Raw genomic sequence first — 17,277 nt, 5'->3', positions numbered from 1 at the left:
CTGTATTTTTATTATTGAGATTAGGGTTATCAGAGATCTGAGAGTGGTTTGAGAGTAGTGTGTCCATAGGCATTATTTTACATTGTTTTCTGTTTTGCAGATAGTAGATTGATAGTTTATCAACGGCTGCCTTCGGAGGTTAGTATTTTATACTTGATTGGAATTTATTATGGGTATTAAGATCTTTAAAATTCTAACAATTGGTATCAAAGCATGGTTAATATGTATAATAAATTTCATGTGATTATTCGGATTATTACTGTATGTTCGGCCATTAAATAATCTATACATGTTTTTTGTTTATTTTTCCTTTTTCTCCGATTCGAATACATGTGTAGATTAAGAGAATCAAAATTACATATCTTGTGAATATATAAGATTCATGCCTGATTGTGTTTGTGATGTTTATATATTTGCTGGAATCTGTGTGATAATACTTTCGATTATGTATGCATATCTATATATAACCCGATTGCTATTTCTTCATTAAAAAAAAAAAAAAAAATCAAACCCTTAAAATATGAATAATGGTTATTGATGCTATTTGAAAATTGGGCTATGTTTTATTGGTGTTTATGGATTGCATGTAGTAGTTTAGACTAATCAATTTAGTTCAAAACCTTGTAAAAAACTATTGATTTTGAACCTTCCATGGCCGAATATAAACCTTGCTTGGGTGTTTATTTTGGGTTGATTTTGAATCAAATTGATTTGTGGGAAACGTTGCCCAAGGGAAGACGAAACTATCGTCGCTGGTATTTCCGGAAACGAAGTCCGGAATGGCGAGATAGAGCCGGGTAGGAAATCAGGTCGCGGGACCCGTACAGGTTGGAATCGGGTCAGACCCGACCCGGCTAGCTGAGGAAGAAAGTGCGAATGACGTGCCGTTTTGGGCTAACTGCTGACGTCAGCAGGCAAAAAAAAAAAAAACTTATTTATTTTTATTCTCTTTTATTTTTTTAATTTTTTAATTATTGATTTATTTGTTGTTTATTTATTAATTAATTTAATGATTCAATTGTTCAATTTATTTATTTATTGTTTATTTATTTGTTTAATTATCACATTCCAATTTTATTAAATTAAATTAAATATTTGTGATTGGAAAATTGGATTGTGTGAGCTTACCCAAAGAGGCTTTGTGCCTAGTTGGTATAGTAGTGTGGGATTTTAGGTACTCACCTGTCGTGAGACTTATTTTGTTTGCATTATGTGTACCAATGTAATGTGTGTTGGCATAGTGGATGGGTTATCTTTTATTTACGTATATCATGAAATTGCCAATTTGTTAATTATCTCCCACTTATTAACTAGGGTCTATACAGGTAATTAGGCTACCCTATCGGTGGTTTTAGTTGCTTTGTATGACGTCTGGAATGGCAGTGGAAGTTGATTGAATACCATGAATCGCAGGTTTTGGGTTACCCTGTCGGTGATTCAGTTCAATGCATTTGATTATGGTTATTTGGTTAACTGTCCCTGACCCGTGTAACGTATATTATATATATGTATATATATTTGCTATTTCGAATGATTGAAATTTATACAAGATCAACGTGTGAAAGATAATCAAACTATACATACAGGATTAAGAGCCTAGTTCATATGGAAAAAGACTTGATTAAGCTAGCAAAGCTTGGATATTTAAGGAAATCAACATTCTAATTACATTAATTAGTAAACCTGCTACATATGCAATAAGTAGGGGCTTTGTTCCAAGAATTAGATAATTACATATGAGAGTTACCTCAACTATGACTAAGAACTCTTTCTAGGACCTTCAAACTCATAATCAAGATTCAGGAGGCCTCTGTGACTCAGGCAGGTGTTTTACATATAAATTATGTACCATTTTAACATACTCGTCGATCTTGTCAGCTGTCCAATCATCAGTGATTATGGGATCGAGATATCTGACAGTTAAAGGTGCAGGTCGAACATGTGAGCTGCCCTTCCTCCATGCTAGGTGGGTGCCTGTAAAGACCATTGGAACTATTGGCAGGCCTGATTGCAGTGCCAAATGAACAAAACCCTGGAAAGGAAACAAAGCCAACTTTCTTGTTATGCTTTTATGCAAGCATATCACCAATCTATTAAAGATCATTCCCAAGTTTTACAGTAACTTGTTAATCAAGCAAAGCAAGACTTATCAAATGTTTATGATACAGATCAGGATTTCTCAGCAGATCGCAGTTAGAATAGTTCAGAAAGACATTTATGTGTTGAACTATGAAAGGTATTGTATTTAGAATTGCCTTTTTGAAGGGAAGTAATCGTCCATTTCTTGACCTGGTGCCCTCCGGAAATATTATCAAAGAAAGGTTGTTTCTCACAACTGCATCAGCTGCCTGATCATATATAAGAGAAATAAAAAACTTCAACTATACAGACAAAATGCAACACAGAGAATGTAGAAGAGAAAAATGGATACCTCTTTCAAGGATTGAATGGCTGCAGTCGGGTTGGAGCGATCTATACGAAGATGGTTGGCCAAAATGTAAAGTTGCCCAAAAAGGGGATACCACATGATCTGCGTATAAGCTTCAACTAAGCTAATAAGTTTTACTAGTTCATCGCCTTTCAGTGAATTTAAAATGAAAATGTGTATTGTACGGAAAAATCTGTTGTATGAAAAATGTGAGCGGTGCTTTACTGTAGAGGCAGAAGCCCCTATACTACCGATTCCTGGGATGTAAACCCTGTATGCATATGCATATCATGCTGGTCTATTTGCAATTCTACTAAAAAAATTATGGCATTTTTTTCCTCTACTGTTTGTGAGACAGAAATCCATTTCTTAGTGAGGAAAGTCCCCAAAACTGAATAGAAAATGGCAAAAGATAATCTTTTGTGATCATAAGTTGAATAAACCATACATGTTGTAAACAAAACGAAGCCATATTCCATACTGTTTTGTGGGGAGGCAGGGCTAGGATCAAGAAAAACAGAATTCTACTTGATGAAGGAAACATGATATCTTTTGTGCCAAAATTAAAAATGGAACCGCCAATTGGTCCAAACCAAAAAGCACTTGATTCAAACTTCTTATGATGCATGTACAATAACTACAGAATTCAACGGTACGTCAAATAATATTTTTGGAACTAGCATTAATAATGCCTTTAAGCATTTAAAGTCTACACATACCTCTTTTTTTGCAATGCCAACAGTGCCTGTTGGAGTCAACCACATTATAAGAAAAATATCTAGAGGAGAAGCATGGTTGCAGATATAAATTGCCCTCTTATTAGAGAATTCAGAACCTTCAATCTTTCTAGGATTCCCAAGGATCCACATCTGCAATTAATATAAGTTTTCTTTTAACTTTTGAACTATGTAAGTTGCAGGAAGTTAGTATGGGAATTTTCAAACAGAGAAAAAGCTTCATACGAACAATCCACAGGTTTAAGGAAAGAAACAATTCAGCTTATAAATTATATTACAAACCAGAGAGTAAGATCCATAAGGCACTCCTAGCAAGATGTCTTTATGTTTCAGAGGATCAAACACAAACCTCTTTTTTCAAGATGAAGTCTTCATGAACTCTCTCTCTCTCTCTTTGTTGTGAATTTTGTGACCTTTCTTAGCTTTTTCCAAATATATAGTCTTCATAGTCACTTCAGTACATGTCCAGATAAGCCAACATTCATTACAACTAAGAATGTCATCTTTACTTTTTAACTCATGGACTACAAGCTTTATGTATGGATATGAAACACAAGGTAAACTAGAATGAATCATTACAGGAAAAGAATCAAGCTACTCTAGCTAGAAGCTAGTACTGCAGCGAAAAAAACATAAAAATACAAATTATATCTTGTAGAACTTTCATAATTAGAAGCAAAAAAGAGGAAAAGTGGAAACAAGAAAAAAAGATAGAGGCAAAATAAAGGTGGGGTCCTAAAAATTAACATAATTTACCAATTTTTTCCCCTAAACATACAACAACTTGAATATTATTAGGTTTCTTGTTTAAGAATCTAATTCACAGAAGGAAGATTAACATGGAAAAGTGAAAAGAAAGGATAGCTTACCAACAATCTACCAGTGACATGCCCATAAATATTTCCCTGCCTAATCCTCTCATAAGGCCATGGTAGGAGAACAAGCATAATCAATGCCCATATGAAAGTTGTAACCATCATTGTCAAGAAACAAGTGACAATTCTGATACAAGATATCAAAGCTAAAACCCATCCATCATCGTCGTCGTCGTCCTGATAAACATCGGCTTTTGGTTTCTGAGCTGCTTCTTCTTTCACCGAAACTTTTGGTTTTTCTCTATAAGTTGGAGAAGAGCTTGTGTTGAGGAAGCTTTCCAACCTCCTATTCCTCATGAATGATCCACTACCACTGTTATCCATGTCTCTTAAATGTTTAAAACTTTGACTTTGATCAATGTGAAACAGATACTACCTGAATAGAGGAAAACACAGAACTATTTATATTATCCTGTTTGGCCCATAAAAAGCATACGTTATATTACAGAGGAAAACGTAAAAACAATTCAATTTTTCTTTCATCTCTGTTGATTTCCTGAGTTTTCTGGACAACCAAACAGAATCTATAACGTAATCTTAGTCAAATAGAATCACTTACTGTAGAGAATATTCCAAAAGAAAGAACATTGAAAAAAAAAAGAAAGAAAAAAAAAAGAGACTATAATTCCGTGTATATATTGTTGGCCAAAGCAGGGCCACCACGATAACTTATAGGAATTTATAACATTCTGATTGATTGGTAGCAGACAACACCGAATGAAAATAATAGAATAGACGTGGAAAACAAAAGAAAAAAAAGCCACCCTTTTCCTTTCACTTCAATTTCCGAGAAAAATGATTCAGTAAATTCCAGTCTAAAGCTTTATCTTCGAACCAATTTGTGGCCCCAGTTAAGACCAAGACTTTAATAACATGTGGGTCTTTTATTTTCCTCTTTTCTTTTTACTCTTTTCCTACGTTTTTTTCTCAGCAGCCAAACAGATCATGGCAGCCATAGCAGTCTACATTTTTGACAATGACCCACCAAACTTTTCTTACCAATTATGACTTTGCTTCCACTTTGCCTGCCACAGAATTCTCCAGAAAAGCTTTGAAAACCAAAGTCTTCGTCCTGAAGGGCAATTCAGGAAATTGGAAAAGAAAGGAAGATAATATAATAATTATAATAATAATATTAAAAAAAATAAAATCCAATGCATTCTGACAATCTCATTTGTATTAGATATGTGGTAGTATAAAGAAAACAACAAACTCCCCAAGACGAACAATCTGTGTGATAGAAAGAGAGAGCCTCTCATTTTGATCATTTTATTATTTTATTAATTTTGTTTCCGAGACTCCGTGTCCTAAAAAACGTTGGTAATATTTGAGGTCGTTCCACATCGGGATTTTGAAAAATATACGTTTTGTTATTTTATTGATTTTTTTGGGGTATATTGTTGTTTAATCGTTGTCTAATTGAATTGTTTTGTTAAAGAGAATAAGAACCATATACTGTACTTTGGCACTACGTTGCAATATTCAGACAAAAATTCAATGAAAATCACATGTATATTCCAAAAGAGCATACATTAATTTTCCAAATGATAGCGCTTTTTTTTCTTTCTTTCTTTTTTTTTTTTTTAAAGATAATAATATTATTTTATTATTTTATTATTTGTTCATAATTTCTTCATTATCATTAATATCTTAAAAAACAATTTAAAAACAAAGAAATATTAAATATATATTTAATTATAATGAAATTATTAAAAAAATTATATTTATAGTCAATTTGGTTTAGATTAAAAAATCATCAAATCGAACTGAACCGATGAATCATAACGCAAAAAAGTCTACAAGCTCACCATTTCACCAATATCTAAAAGGCTAACAATTTAGCAGCCAACTTTATGACTGGGCTCTGTGTAATCCAAGAATGGGCCTCATGCATAACAATCCGTGAAAAATATGGGCTTCAATTCCGACAAAGTTTGGGCTCCCATTTCTAGACCTTCAAAAAAATGGATAAGTGGCTATTGGAGATCATATGAGTCACACCTTTGGGTCCGTTTGAATACTAAAGTGAACCAAATTGAATTGGTGTATTTTTAAATTTGGTCCAATTAAATTTGGATAAATTTAAAATAATTCAATTTCTTGTCATCACTCTGGCATTATTAAATTTAAAGTTGGCTGGTCAAATTAAGATTTATTTTCTAGTTATTGGGATATGAGAATTGAGGATTATCAAAATAAGATTATAAAATTAATTGAAAAGGAAGCAAATTGAAACAGGTATAAAATTAAGTTTAGTGTATTTTGTAAGTTTCCCAAAAAGAAATAATTGACAAAAATCATAAAACAAGAAGAAGGAAAACATAAGCATCAACAAGCCTATAACCTCAACATTTCAATTTCAAAAATCAACTAAAGGGAAATTACTATGACCAAAAAAAAGCTTAATAAAACTATAAAAATTGGTTCCAAATCTTACAAAGAACATAAAATATGCTGTTCCATGCTACAAGAAGATAAAATATGCTGAACATATCATAATTTTCAGTGAACCATAGATGGTTCACCACCTCCTCTGAATTATATAACCTCATGGAGGAATCAATTGACCACATGACAGAGCCATCACTCTCCGTTTTCTTCTCCATTTTCCCAGAAATATGGATCTCATTCAAATCTTGACAATCCTCCAAGTTTTGATTCAAAAGCTGTTTGCGCTCATTGAGGAAGATCCAAACAGCATTTTTGTGTATGAACGCATTTTTTATACTAAATATTCTGGCTGCTTCAGACTCTTCGCTATGACAATAAAATTATGTTGGTTTAGCCTGAAATCTCCAAGGAACACGCATAAACCATAAGAATACCTGTAAATCAGCTCTTCCATGTATTTCCACTTCCTCAATGCTTGTAACAGAGCAGCTTTTGTCAACGATGAGGCATTTGGTAGGACAGCTCTTTTCTTAAGTCTTGGTGACCTGTGTCATGTTCAAAGAGGCAAAATTATAAGTAAAAAATTTGCAGTTTTAAGAAGCAAAATAGTGAATTGGGTAAAAGAAAAATTATTTAGAAAAATGATAATATATTATACCTGTTGGCAACAAAGCTCAAGTGTTCATCATGAAAATACATATGAGGAAATTTGATGTTTGTAATACATCTTTGTTCATCATGTTAAATAAATTAATTAAATGTGGACTTTGCATAATCAATTTCTCATTTACAGGGCCTATTTATACCATTAATGAGACTGGCTTATTTTATTATTTGTAGTAAGGCCTTGGTCACACACTCTCTATAAGACTTTAGTTGGCCCATTGGATTGGAAGACCGACTCTCATTATAAGCCCATTGACTTGCACAGACTATAAAAGGGTCTAGGATAAGCAAACAACATATACTGTATTTTTATTATTGAGATTAGGGTTATCAGAGATCTGAGAGTGGTTTGAGAGTAGTGTGTCCATAGGCATTATTTTACATTGTTTTCTGTTTTGCAGATAGTAGATTGATAGTTTATCAACGGCTGCCTTCGGAGGTTAGTATTTTATACTTGATTGGAATTTATTATGGGTATTAAGATCTTTAAAATTCTAACAATTGGTATCAAAGCATGGTTAATATGTATAATAAATTTCATGTGATTATTCGGATTATTACTGTATGTTCGGCCATTAAATAATCTATACATGTTTTTTGTTTATTTTTCCTTTTTCTCCGATTCGAATACATGTGTAGATTAAGAGAATCAAAATTACATATCTTGTGAATATATAAGATTCATGCCTGATTGTGTTTGTGATGTTTATATATTTGCTGGAATCTGTGTGATAATACTTTCGATTATGTATGCATATCTATATATAACCCGATTGCTATTTCTTCATTAAAAAAAAAAAAAAAAATCAAACCCTTAAAATATGAATAATGGTTATTGATGCTATTTGAAAATTGGGCTATGTTTTATTGGTGTTTATGGATTGCATGTAGTAGTTTAGACTAATCAATTTAGTTCAAAACCTTGTAAAAAACTATTGATTTTGAACCTTCCATGGCCGAATATAAACCTTGCTTGGGTGTTTATTTTGGGTTGATTTTGAATCAAATTGATTTGTGGGAAACGTTGCCCAAGGGAAGACGAAACTATCGTCGCTGGTATTTCCGGAAACGAAGTCCGGAATGGCGAGATAGAGCCGGGTAGGAAATCAGGTCGCGGGACCCGTACAGGTTGGAATCGGGTCAGACCCGACCCGGCTAGCTGAGGAAGAAAGTGCGAATGACGTGCCGTTTTGGGCTAACTGCTGACGTCAGCAGGCAAAAAAAAAAAAAACTTATTTATTTTTATTCTCTTTTATTTTTTTAATTTTTTAATTATTGATTTATTTGTTGTTTATTTATTAATTAATTTAATGATTCAATTGTTCAATTTATTTATTTATTGTTTATTTATTTGTTTAATTATCACATTCCAATTTTATTAAATTAAATTAAATATTTGTGATTGGAAAATTGGATTGTGTGAGCTTACCCAAAGAGGCTTTGTGCCTAGTTGGTATAGTAGTGTGGGATTTTAGGTACTCACCTGTCGTGAGACTTATTTTGTTTGCATTATGTGTACCAATGTAATGTGTGTTGGCATAGTGGATGGGTTATCTTTTATTTACGTATATCATGAAATTGCCAATTTGTTAATTATCTCCCACTTATTAACTAGGGTCTATACAGGTAATTAGGCTACCCTATCGGTGGTTTTAGTTGCTTTGTATGACGTCTGGAATGGCAGTGGAAGTTGATTGAATACCATGAATCGCAGGTTTTGGGTTACCCTGTCGGTGATTCAGTTCAATGCATTTGATTATGGTTATTTGGTTAACTGTCCCTGACCCGTGTAAGGGTATCTTTAGTGCTATAAAGACCCTAAGCGATATTTATGTTTGTGTTTTTGTATTGAAGGGCTGGAAAATAGTAATTGAATTGTCTTATATTTTTTAATGTTTTGTTGTTTACTATTTTTACAGCTAGTAGCACCCCAAACCTTCTGCCCATAACTGCCATGATGAAATTGGATGGGACAAATTATCAGAAATGGAAGAAAACCTTAGTTATGAATTTGACTTTCATAAAATTGAATTTAGCTTTGGAGATAGATCCACCAGAGATACCGACTGATGAGAGTACTGCAGCAGCTAAGAAACTTTATGAGGATTGGAAGCACTCTAATAAGTGCTGTATGATGATGATGGAGAATTACATGGATGAGGGCATATATGCTAGTATTCCTAAAGTGGATACTGCAAAGGGACTTCTTGAGGAGATAGGAAAGAAGTTTATCAAGTTTGATATGAATGAGAAGCATCATTATTTGGACCTATTGAATAATACCAAGTATGATGGTATTAAAGGAGTAAGGGACCATGTTATGCTACTTTCCTCTTATTATAATAAGCTGAAGGACCTTAAGATGGACATTGGAGAGGAGTTCTTGACCTATTCTATAATGAGGAGTCTTCCATCACAGTTTGATAATATAAGGTCGAGTTTGAATACTAAGAAAGAAAGTTGTAGCTTGGAGGAATTGACTGCTATCCTTGTCAAGGAAGAGGATGATATTAAATTAAGTAAGTCTAGGTCTGTTGCTATGGTTTCACATCAGGTAGATAAGTCCAAGAAGTTTTTTCAAAAGAAGGGACAAGGATTCAAGCCAGGGCAAGGTTTCAAGTCTGGGCAGGGTTTTAACCCCAATAGGAAGAAGTTTTCTGGTATGAAGCCTAAAGGGCCGAGGGATGGTGCTTTTCAGATTAGAGAAAGGAAAGAGTACTTCAATGGAAGGTGTGGATACTGCAATAAAGTTGGATACAAGAAGATAGACTGTTGGACCTTAAAGGGAAAGCAAGAGAAGAAAGGTAATATTTTAATGATTGAGACCAATATTATTGATGTGCCTATGAATTCTTGGTGGTTAGATACTGGAGCAACAATTCATGTTACTAATTCATTGTAGGGGATGATAAGCCAAATGGGCCCAACCAATCTTGAGCAGCATGTTTATATGGGAGATAGCTCAAGAGTGAAGGTGGACATTGTGGGAACAATCAAGTTGAAACTTGCTACTGGATATGCTTTGGAGTTGCAAGAAGTTTCTTATGTACCTTCAATAAGAAGAAACTTGTTATCTATTTCTGTTTTGGATAGTCAAGGTTATAGTTTTTTGTTTGGAAATAACAAAGTTAAATTATTTAAGGATGGTAAAGTTGTTGGTTTTGGAACTTTATGTGGCAATTTATATAAGCTTAATTTATTTACTAATGGTCTCAATTTCTCTATTAATTCTATTGTTGCTCTTATTGTTGCTTCCAAATGCCCAAGAGTTAATGACAATTCCTCAATGTTATGGCATAAACGTTTGGGACATATTTCTAGGCATAGAATGGAAAGGTTAGTGAAGGATGGGATACTTCCTAATCTTGATTTATCTGATTTGTTGACTTGTGTTGAATGTGTGAAAGGGAAGTTAACTGCTAAGGTAAGAAAGGATAAGTTAGCTAGGTGTGGAGATGTTTTGGAGTTAATCCACACTGACATATGTGGACCTTTTACGCCAATTGCTTTGGGTGGTTATAGATATTTTATTACCTTCATTGATGATTACTCTCATTATGGACATGTTGAGTTTATTCGTGAGAAGTCAGATTCTTTAGTTGCCTTTAAAGAGTTTAAGGTAAAGATGGAGCTTCAAAAGAATAAGAAAATAAAAGCTGTAAGGTCTGATAGAGGTGGTGAGTTTTATGGTAGATATGATGAGTGTGGCATTGATGCGCAATATACGATGTCTGGTATACCTCAGCAAAATGGCATAGCTGAGAGAAGGAATAGGACTTTGTTGGATATGGTGCGGTCTATGTTGGCAAATTCTAGTTTGCCAAATTATTTGTGGGGAGAGGCTTTAAGGACGGTGGCTTATATTTTGAATCAAGTTCCAAGTAAGTCCGTTCCTAAGACACCTTTTGAGTTGTGGTCAGGAAAAAAAACCTAATTTGCATCAATTTCGAATATTGGGTTGCAAAGCTGAAGTAAGGATTTATAATCCCCAAATTAAGAAGTTGGATCCTAAAACCATTAGTGGATATTTTGTTGGCTATTGTATAGGATCTAGGGGTTTAAGATTCTTTTGTCCTTCTTACACTACCAGGATCGTGGAATCAGACAGGGCCATTTATTTTGAAGATGATTTTGGATTTGATGATAATAATGGAACAAGGGTGCTTTAATTTAGAGAAGAAAGTGTTTTCATTTCCAGTATAGTTGTTCCTGATAGAGATATTGTTGATCCAGTGTTTGATGAACCAATAGTTGGTCAGAATGAACTCATTGTTGAATAGCAGGATATTCCAGCTATTGCAGATGCTGATGTACCTTTAAGGAGGTCACAAAGGACAAGGAGATCAGCTATTCCTGATGACTATGAGGTTTACTTGCAGGAGTATGAGTTTGACATAAGTGATGATTCAGATCCAGTCACTTATGAGGAGGCCATAAGCAGTTCAAACTCAAATTTTTGGTTGGATGCAATGGAAGATGAAATGAAATCTATGGCATCAAATGGAGTTTGGGATTTGGTTGAGTTACTATAGGGTAACAAGCCTATTGGGTGCAAATGGGTCTTTAAGACTAAAAAGGACTCTAATGGTCAAGTGGAGAGGTATAAGGCTAGACTTGTAGCTAAAGGGTTTAGCCCGAAGGAAGTAATTGATTATACAGAGACTTTCACTCCTGTATCCACAAAGGATTCTTTTAGAATCATTATGGCGATAGTGACACATTATGACTTGGAGTTGCACCAAATGGATGTCAGAACTGCTTTTCTGAATGGTGATTTGTATGAGGATGTGTATATGGTTCAACCAGCTGGCTTCCAGCAAAGAGGGAATGGTAATTTGGTTTGTAAGCTTAAGAAGTCAATTTATGGTCTTAAGCAAGCTTCGAGACTATGGTATCTCAAGTTTGATAAGGTTGTCATCGGAAATGGCTTTAAGGAGAATGTGGTTGATAGGTGCATATATATGAAGGTCAGTGGGAAGTTTTATATTTCTGGTGTTGTATGTTGATGACATACTTTTGGCTACTAATAACACTGACCTATTGTCTAAGACAAAGCAGATGTTGTGCAACCATTTTGATATGAAAGATCTTGGTGAAACTTCTTTTGTTTTGGGCATTAAGATTGTGCGAGATATGACTAATTATGTGTTGCAGTTGTCTCAGAGAGCCTATATTGATAGAATCCTTAAGAGGTTTGATATGCACAATAGTTCTCCTAGAAGTGTGCCAGTGTCAGGACCCGTTCAAAATTCCTCACTGGAACCCTAGACAAGTCCTGATCCCAGGGAAATACCACCGAACCTTCCAACGGAAAATCTGGTAGCACCTCCTCTAAGGGTAGGACTTACCACAAATTTCCTGCACTTAAAATGCACTTCTATATTCATCCCCTTATTCCTCCCACAATACTACAATTTGTTTCCACAAATTTACAGCACTTCAAAGAATAACAGTAACTCAGTGCATAAATAATAACTACATGTCCAATACAGTATACAGATCATTATACAATAAGTGTGGAATTTATACAATGACAGATGAAACAGTGCAAGATGGAGAGGAAAAAGGAAAGGAAATAGTTCTTGGACTTTCGGCAATGAACTGAGACGTCGGGCTCGCCCCGGACGATCAACTTATCCCAACCTGGACCTAGGGGAACGGAATTTAAAAACGTGAGATGCTAATCATCTCAGTGAGTGACCCTATCTACTGAACACTTTTAATATTTATCACATAATAAATAAAGGAATTTAATTAATACCAACAATTAAATAAATAAATAATAATAACAATTTAAGTAATATTTTCTCTCAAAACCCTCACTATTCATTCCGTTGGAAATGTTCCCCTTTTAAAACATTTTCACAAAACCAGATATTCGTACTTCCCGAAAACCAAGGGATCAATTAATTTATTAAACAATAGATAAATACCCCAAATATAAATAAAATGCAATAAATTATAATAAGTAATTTTTGAACACTTTGGGGTTTGAAATTTCCATCCAAATATTTATACTTGACGCACCACACCATTAACCAGTGATGCCTTCCGATACCCAGCGTGCCGAGCACCGACTGGCGGGAGATTAAAGAGAGAAACTTGCATACGGTACTTCGGCGTCCCGACAGTATAGCTGCTGAAACCGTCATCCCGGCCAAGGAGGGGGGGCGGCTGATGCGTAATATATAAGACTTGCCTGCCCTCGGTCCAATGGCAACTCACGGGAGACATAATACTTGCGCACTAACCACATATACACCGGAACACCAATACTGTATGAGTGCGTCTAAAATAATTATTAAATTAATTATTACCATACCGATTTTCCAAAAATTACCGTGGGAAATATACTAATTTTCAATTTACCATCCCACATATTTTCCTTTAACATATTCGGTACGAAACCATCGATAACGATATACAAATAATTTTTCTCATATCACAAAGTCCACCAAATAATATTCCACAGGCATAATTATGAAATTCAAAACCACTAATTTAAACAAATATTTTCCTTAAAATATTTAAACCAATTATGCCCAAAAATAATATTAAAACCACATACGATTTGTTACTGAAAATATCTTGCTCATGCGTAATAAATAAAATTAAATCACAATAAAATAATAATTTTCCACAATTATAATTAAATTGCACCACATGAGCATAATTTCAAATATCAATTAAAAACCAATTAAATATAATTAATTGCCCAAAATATTTTTAAAGGTGGGTCACTCACCTGGAACATGCAATTAAACCACGATCCACCATAGGATCGATTCCACAACGCACACGTGCTCTTAGAACAACAATTCACACACAGTCAAATAAATTAATATTTTATTCTGATAAATAATACCCGGTACCCGGGGGGTCTAACACGAACGTTAACCAAAATTGACAAATTATATGTCTAGGGAAAGCTTGTGAGATGAGGATCACATTACCGACCTCCATTGAGCTCAATTTGACCGGCGGTGGCCGGAAAGCTTCGACTGGTCTTGATCTCCTCGTATCTCACGTACCACTTCGAATTTAAATAATTGGAGACCATAATTGAACTCAGAGGACAAAAAATAGGGGGAAAGGGGTGACAATTTGGACTGGACTGGCCGGAAACTGTGAGAATCGCCGGAAAAATTCAACCTGCCGCCACCTACTTCACCGGCCCGATCTAGGCACGTCGCCGATCGGCCGACTGCTAAATTTGGCTGGTGAGCTCGCCGGCGTGTGGTCTTGGACGGTGGCCGGTGCATGTGGCTTGTGGTGGCGGGAGAAAGATGAACACGGGAGAGAGAGAAAGATGGCTGATGGGAAGGAAGAAAGAAGGAAAGAAAGAAGAAGAAGAAGAAGAAGGGGAAGGGGCCCATGCCCTTTTTTCCCACGGGGGGAAAAGAAAAAAAAGAAAAAAGAAAAGAAATAAAAATAAAATAAAATAAAATAAAATAATTAAATAATATTAAAAATAATATTATTATATAAAATAACAATAATAAAATAATATGATATTAAACATGGTTGACATGTGACATCTCAACATGGTGACACATGGTCACATTTATTAAGTCACACGTGGTACATCGTTACACATTTAAAAATAATATTAAAATAATACAGTATTTGAAAAACTCTACAGGTCCATAACTTTCAAACCACATGTCCAAATCGGACGTGCCGCTAGTCTACGGACTCGTATCGACGAGTACTTCACAACCATACATGATTCAAAGCTCAACTTTGCATGAATAAAAAGTCAACTCCGGCACCCCTTGGACAGTTTAGACCTCAACTTGTTTTGCTCACAACTTTCAAACCGTAGCTCCGTTTTAAACGTGCTACTAGTCTACGAACTCGTGCCAATGTGTAATTTGTAATGGTACCTCAGTCAACCTAGAATTCCATCCAAGTCAAAAAGTCAACTTTTAACCCCTTGGTCAATGGTCAACGGTCAAAGTCACCGGTCAACGGTCAACCTCGACCAAAGTTGGAAAATTTTTGGTGTACTTTGGGACGGGGTGTTACAGCCAGCTACAAAGGGTGAAAGGTTTTCTAAGGATCAATGTCCCAAGAATGATAGAGAAAGGATGGCAATGAATAATGTTCGCTATTCTTCAGCAGTGGTTAGTTTGATGTATGCTCAAGTTTGGACACGGCCTGATATAGCTTTTGCTGTGGGTGTGCTTGGTGGATTTATAAGCAATCCTGGTCCTATTCATTACCAAGCAGTTAAAAAGATCTTTAGGTATGTTCAGGGTACTAAAGATCATATGTTGACATATCGTCGCACCAACTCTCTTGAAGTAGTTGGTTATAGTGATGCAGATTATAAAGGTTGTGTGGATGATAAGAAATCTACCACTGGTTATATATTTATCATGGCAGGAGGTGCTGTGTCTTGGCGGAGTGCCAAGCAGGCAGTGACAGCATCCTCGACTATGGAGGCAGAATATGTGGCGTGTTATGAGGCTACCCGTCATGTAGTTTGGCTACAAAATTTTATCCGTGATTTAGGAGTAGTTGACTCCATTGAGAGGCCTATTATGATGTATTGTGATAATACTGCAGTTGTGTCTTTCTCCAATAATTTAAAAGGTACTCCTGGTGCGAAGTACATTGATGTGAAATATTTTGTGGTAAAGGAGAAAGTTGAAGAGGGTCTCATTACTGTTGTTCACACTCCGACTTAAAGAATGGTGGCAGATCCACTGACCAAGGCTTTACCAGTAGGCATATTTGAGGAGCATGTGTCCCGTATGGGATTGTTAGGCAGTTGAGACTGCTGTGGGTCAGTGGGAGTTTATTATGTATTCTGCAGTAATATCCATGTTGAGCATTTTTTTTTTATTTCTTTGAGTATTTTTAATACATTGATGTATGTGGATCATTATTTATTCATGAGATGATTTATTACACATATTATTGCTTCTAATATTTATAGGCCTGTTTTAGACTTTTAGTCCATGTATATATGTGTATGTTGATCCACAGGTACTATGGTGAGTCCCTACTACCTAGTTTGGGTGTATTGTTGTATCTAGTCGATACACGATGTGCTCGAATGAAATGGTATTGTATGTGTTTGGGGATTGCACATGGTTAGGTAAATCTCTACTACCTAGACTGAGTTTATGGCATGCAAAATGCTCAGTTGAAATGGTATCATGTTTTGGGAGATTTACTGAGAGAATCTCTATTACCTAGTCTTGTATATTGTTGTGTCCTGTCGGCATACTATATATTTAGATGAAATGGTATCATGGTTCAGAAGATTCTATAGTAAGTGAGTTTGTATTATATATGTAATGATTATGCAGTCCAAGTGGGAGTATGTTAAATAAATTAATTAAATGTGGAATTTGCATAATCAATTTCTCACTTACAGGGTCCATTTATGCCATTAATGGAACTGGCTTATTTTATTATTTGTAGTATGGCCTTTGGTCACACACTCTCTATAAGATTTTAGTTGGCCCATTGGATTAGAGGACCAATTCTCATTATAAGCCCATTGACTTGCACAAACTATAAAAGGGTCTAGGGCAAGCAAACAACATATACTGTATTTTTATTATTGAGATTAGGGTTATCAGAGATCTGAGAGTTGTTTGAGAGTAGTGTGTCCATAGGCACTACTTTACATTGTTTTCTGTTTTGCAGATAGTAGATTGATAGTTTATCAATGGCTGCCTTCGGAGGTTAATATTTTATACTTGATTGGAATTTATTATGCATATTAAGATCCTTAAAATTCTAACACATCACCCAGTGTGTGAAGATTCATAGTGGATTTCAATGCTTTGAGCAATCTTCTTGGGTTGGTATGTAGGCTTCCAAATTTTTCAATCAGAAGTTCCATTGTTGAGTTTGAGTGTCTGATTGTCCTCCCAATACAACACATCCAAACATGCTGATCTCCATGGGTGACGAACCAAAGACACTCTTGAGAAACAAAAGCTCAGCACCCAATGAATGAAAAATCTTCTGCAAGGGGTTATGCTCCAAATCCCTCCGTTGTTCACCTTTAAGCTTCAATTTATTGTTTTTTTTTTTTTTTTTTTTTTTGCTTCCTTGTTTCAACCATTTGTGAACTTTTTTTCTTTGGGTATCTGTTAAAAAAAAAGACAAACACACACACACACACACACACACAAAATTCGATTCACAATCTGGGGAT

General features: G+C 35.0%; 1 protein-coding gene across 4 annotated transcripts; it reads right to left on the bottom strand.

Annotated features, from left to right (window-relative positions):
- Positions 1–1,496: 1,496 nt before the first annotated feature.
- Positions 1,497–5,194, bottom strand: LOC132803370 (1-acyl-sn-glycerol-3-phosphate acyltransferase-like). 4 transcript variants are annotated; one of them, XM_060816149.1, is made up of 6 exons: positions 5,040–5,194; positions 4,035–4,416; positions 3,148–3,297; positions 2,432–2,530; positions 2,256–2,348; positions 1,497–2,032 (listed from the first exon to the last, which is right to left on the bottom strand). In XM_060816149.1, the coding sequence occupies exons 2-6, from the start codon at positions 4,362–4,364 to the stop codon at positions 1,793–1,795; spliced, it is 912 nt and encodes a 303-aa protein (XP_060672132.1). In that variant the 5' UTR covers positions 4,365–4,416; positions 5,040–5,194; the 3' UTR covers positions 1,497–1,792. The 4 variants fall into 4 exon arrangements, with proteins under 4 accessions (XP_060672132.1, XP_060672128.1, XP_060672124.1 ...); XM_060816145.1 differs by lacking the exon at positions 5,040–5,194 and adding an exon at positions 4,600–5,033; XM_060816141.1 differs by lacking the exon at positions 5,040–5,194 and adding an exon at positions 4,805–5,033.
- Between the last annotated feature and the right edge of the window lie 12,083 nt (positions 5,195–17,277).

This window comes from Ziziphus jujuba, chromosome 1 (genome assembly GCF_031755915.1).
Source record: "Ziziphus jujuba cultivar Dongzao chromosome 1, ASM3175591v1".
Lineage (NCBI taxonomy): Eukaryota > Viridiplantae > Streptophyta > Magnoliopsida > Rosales > Rhamnaceae > Ziziphus > Ziziphus jujuba.
This window is presented reverse-complemented; position numbering and strand designations above follow the sequence as displayed.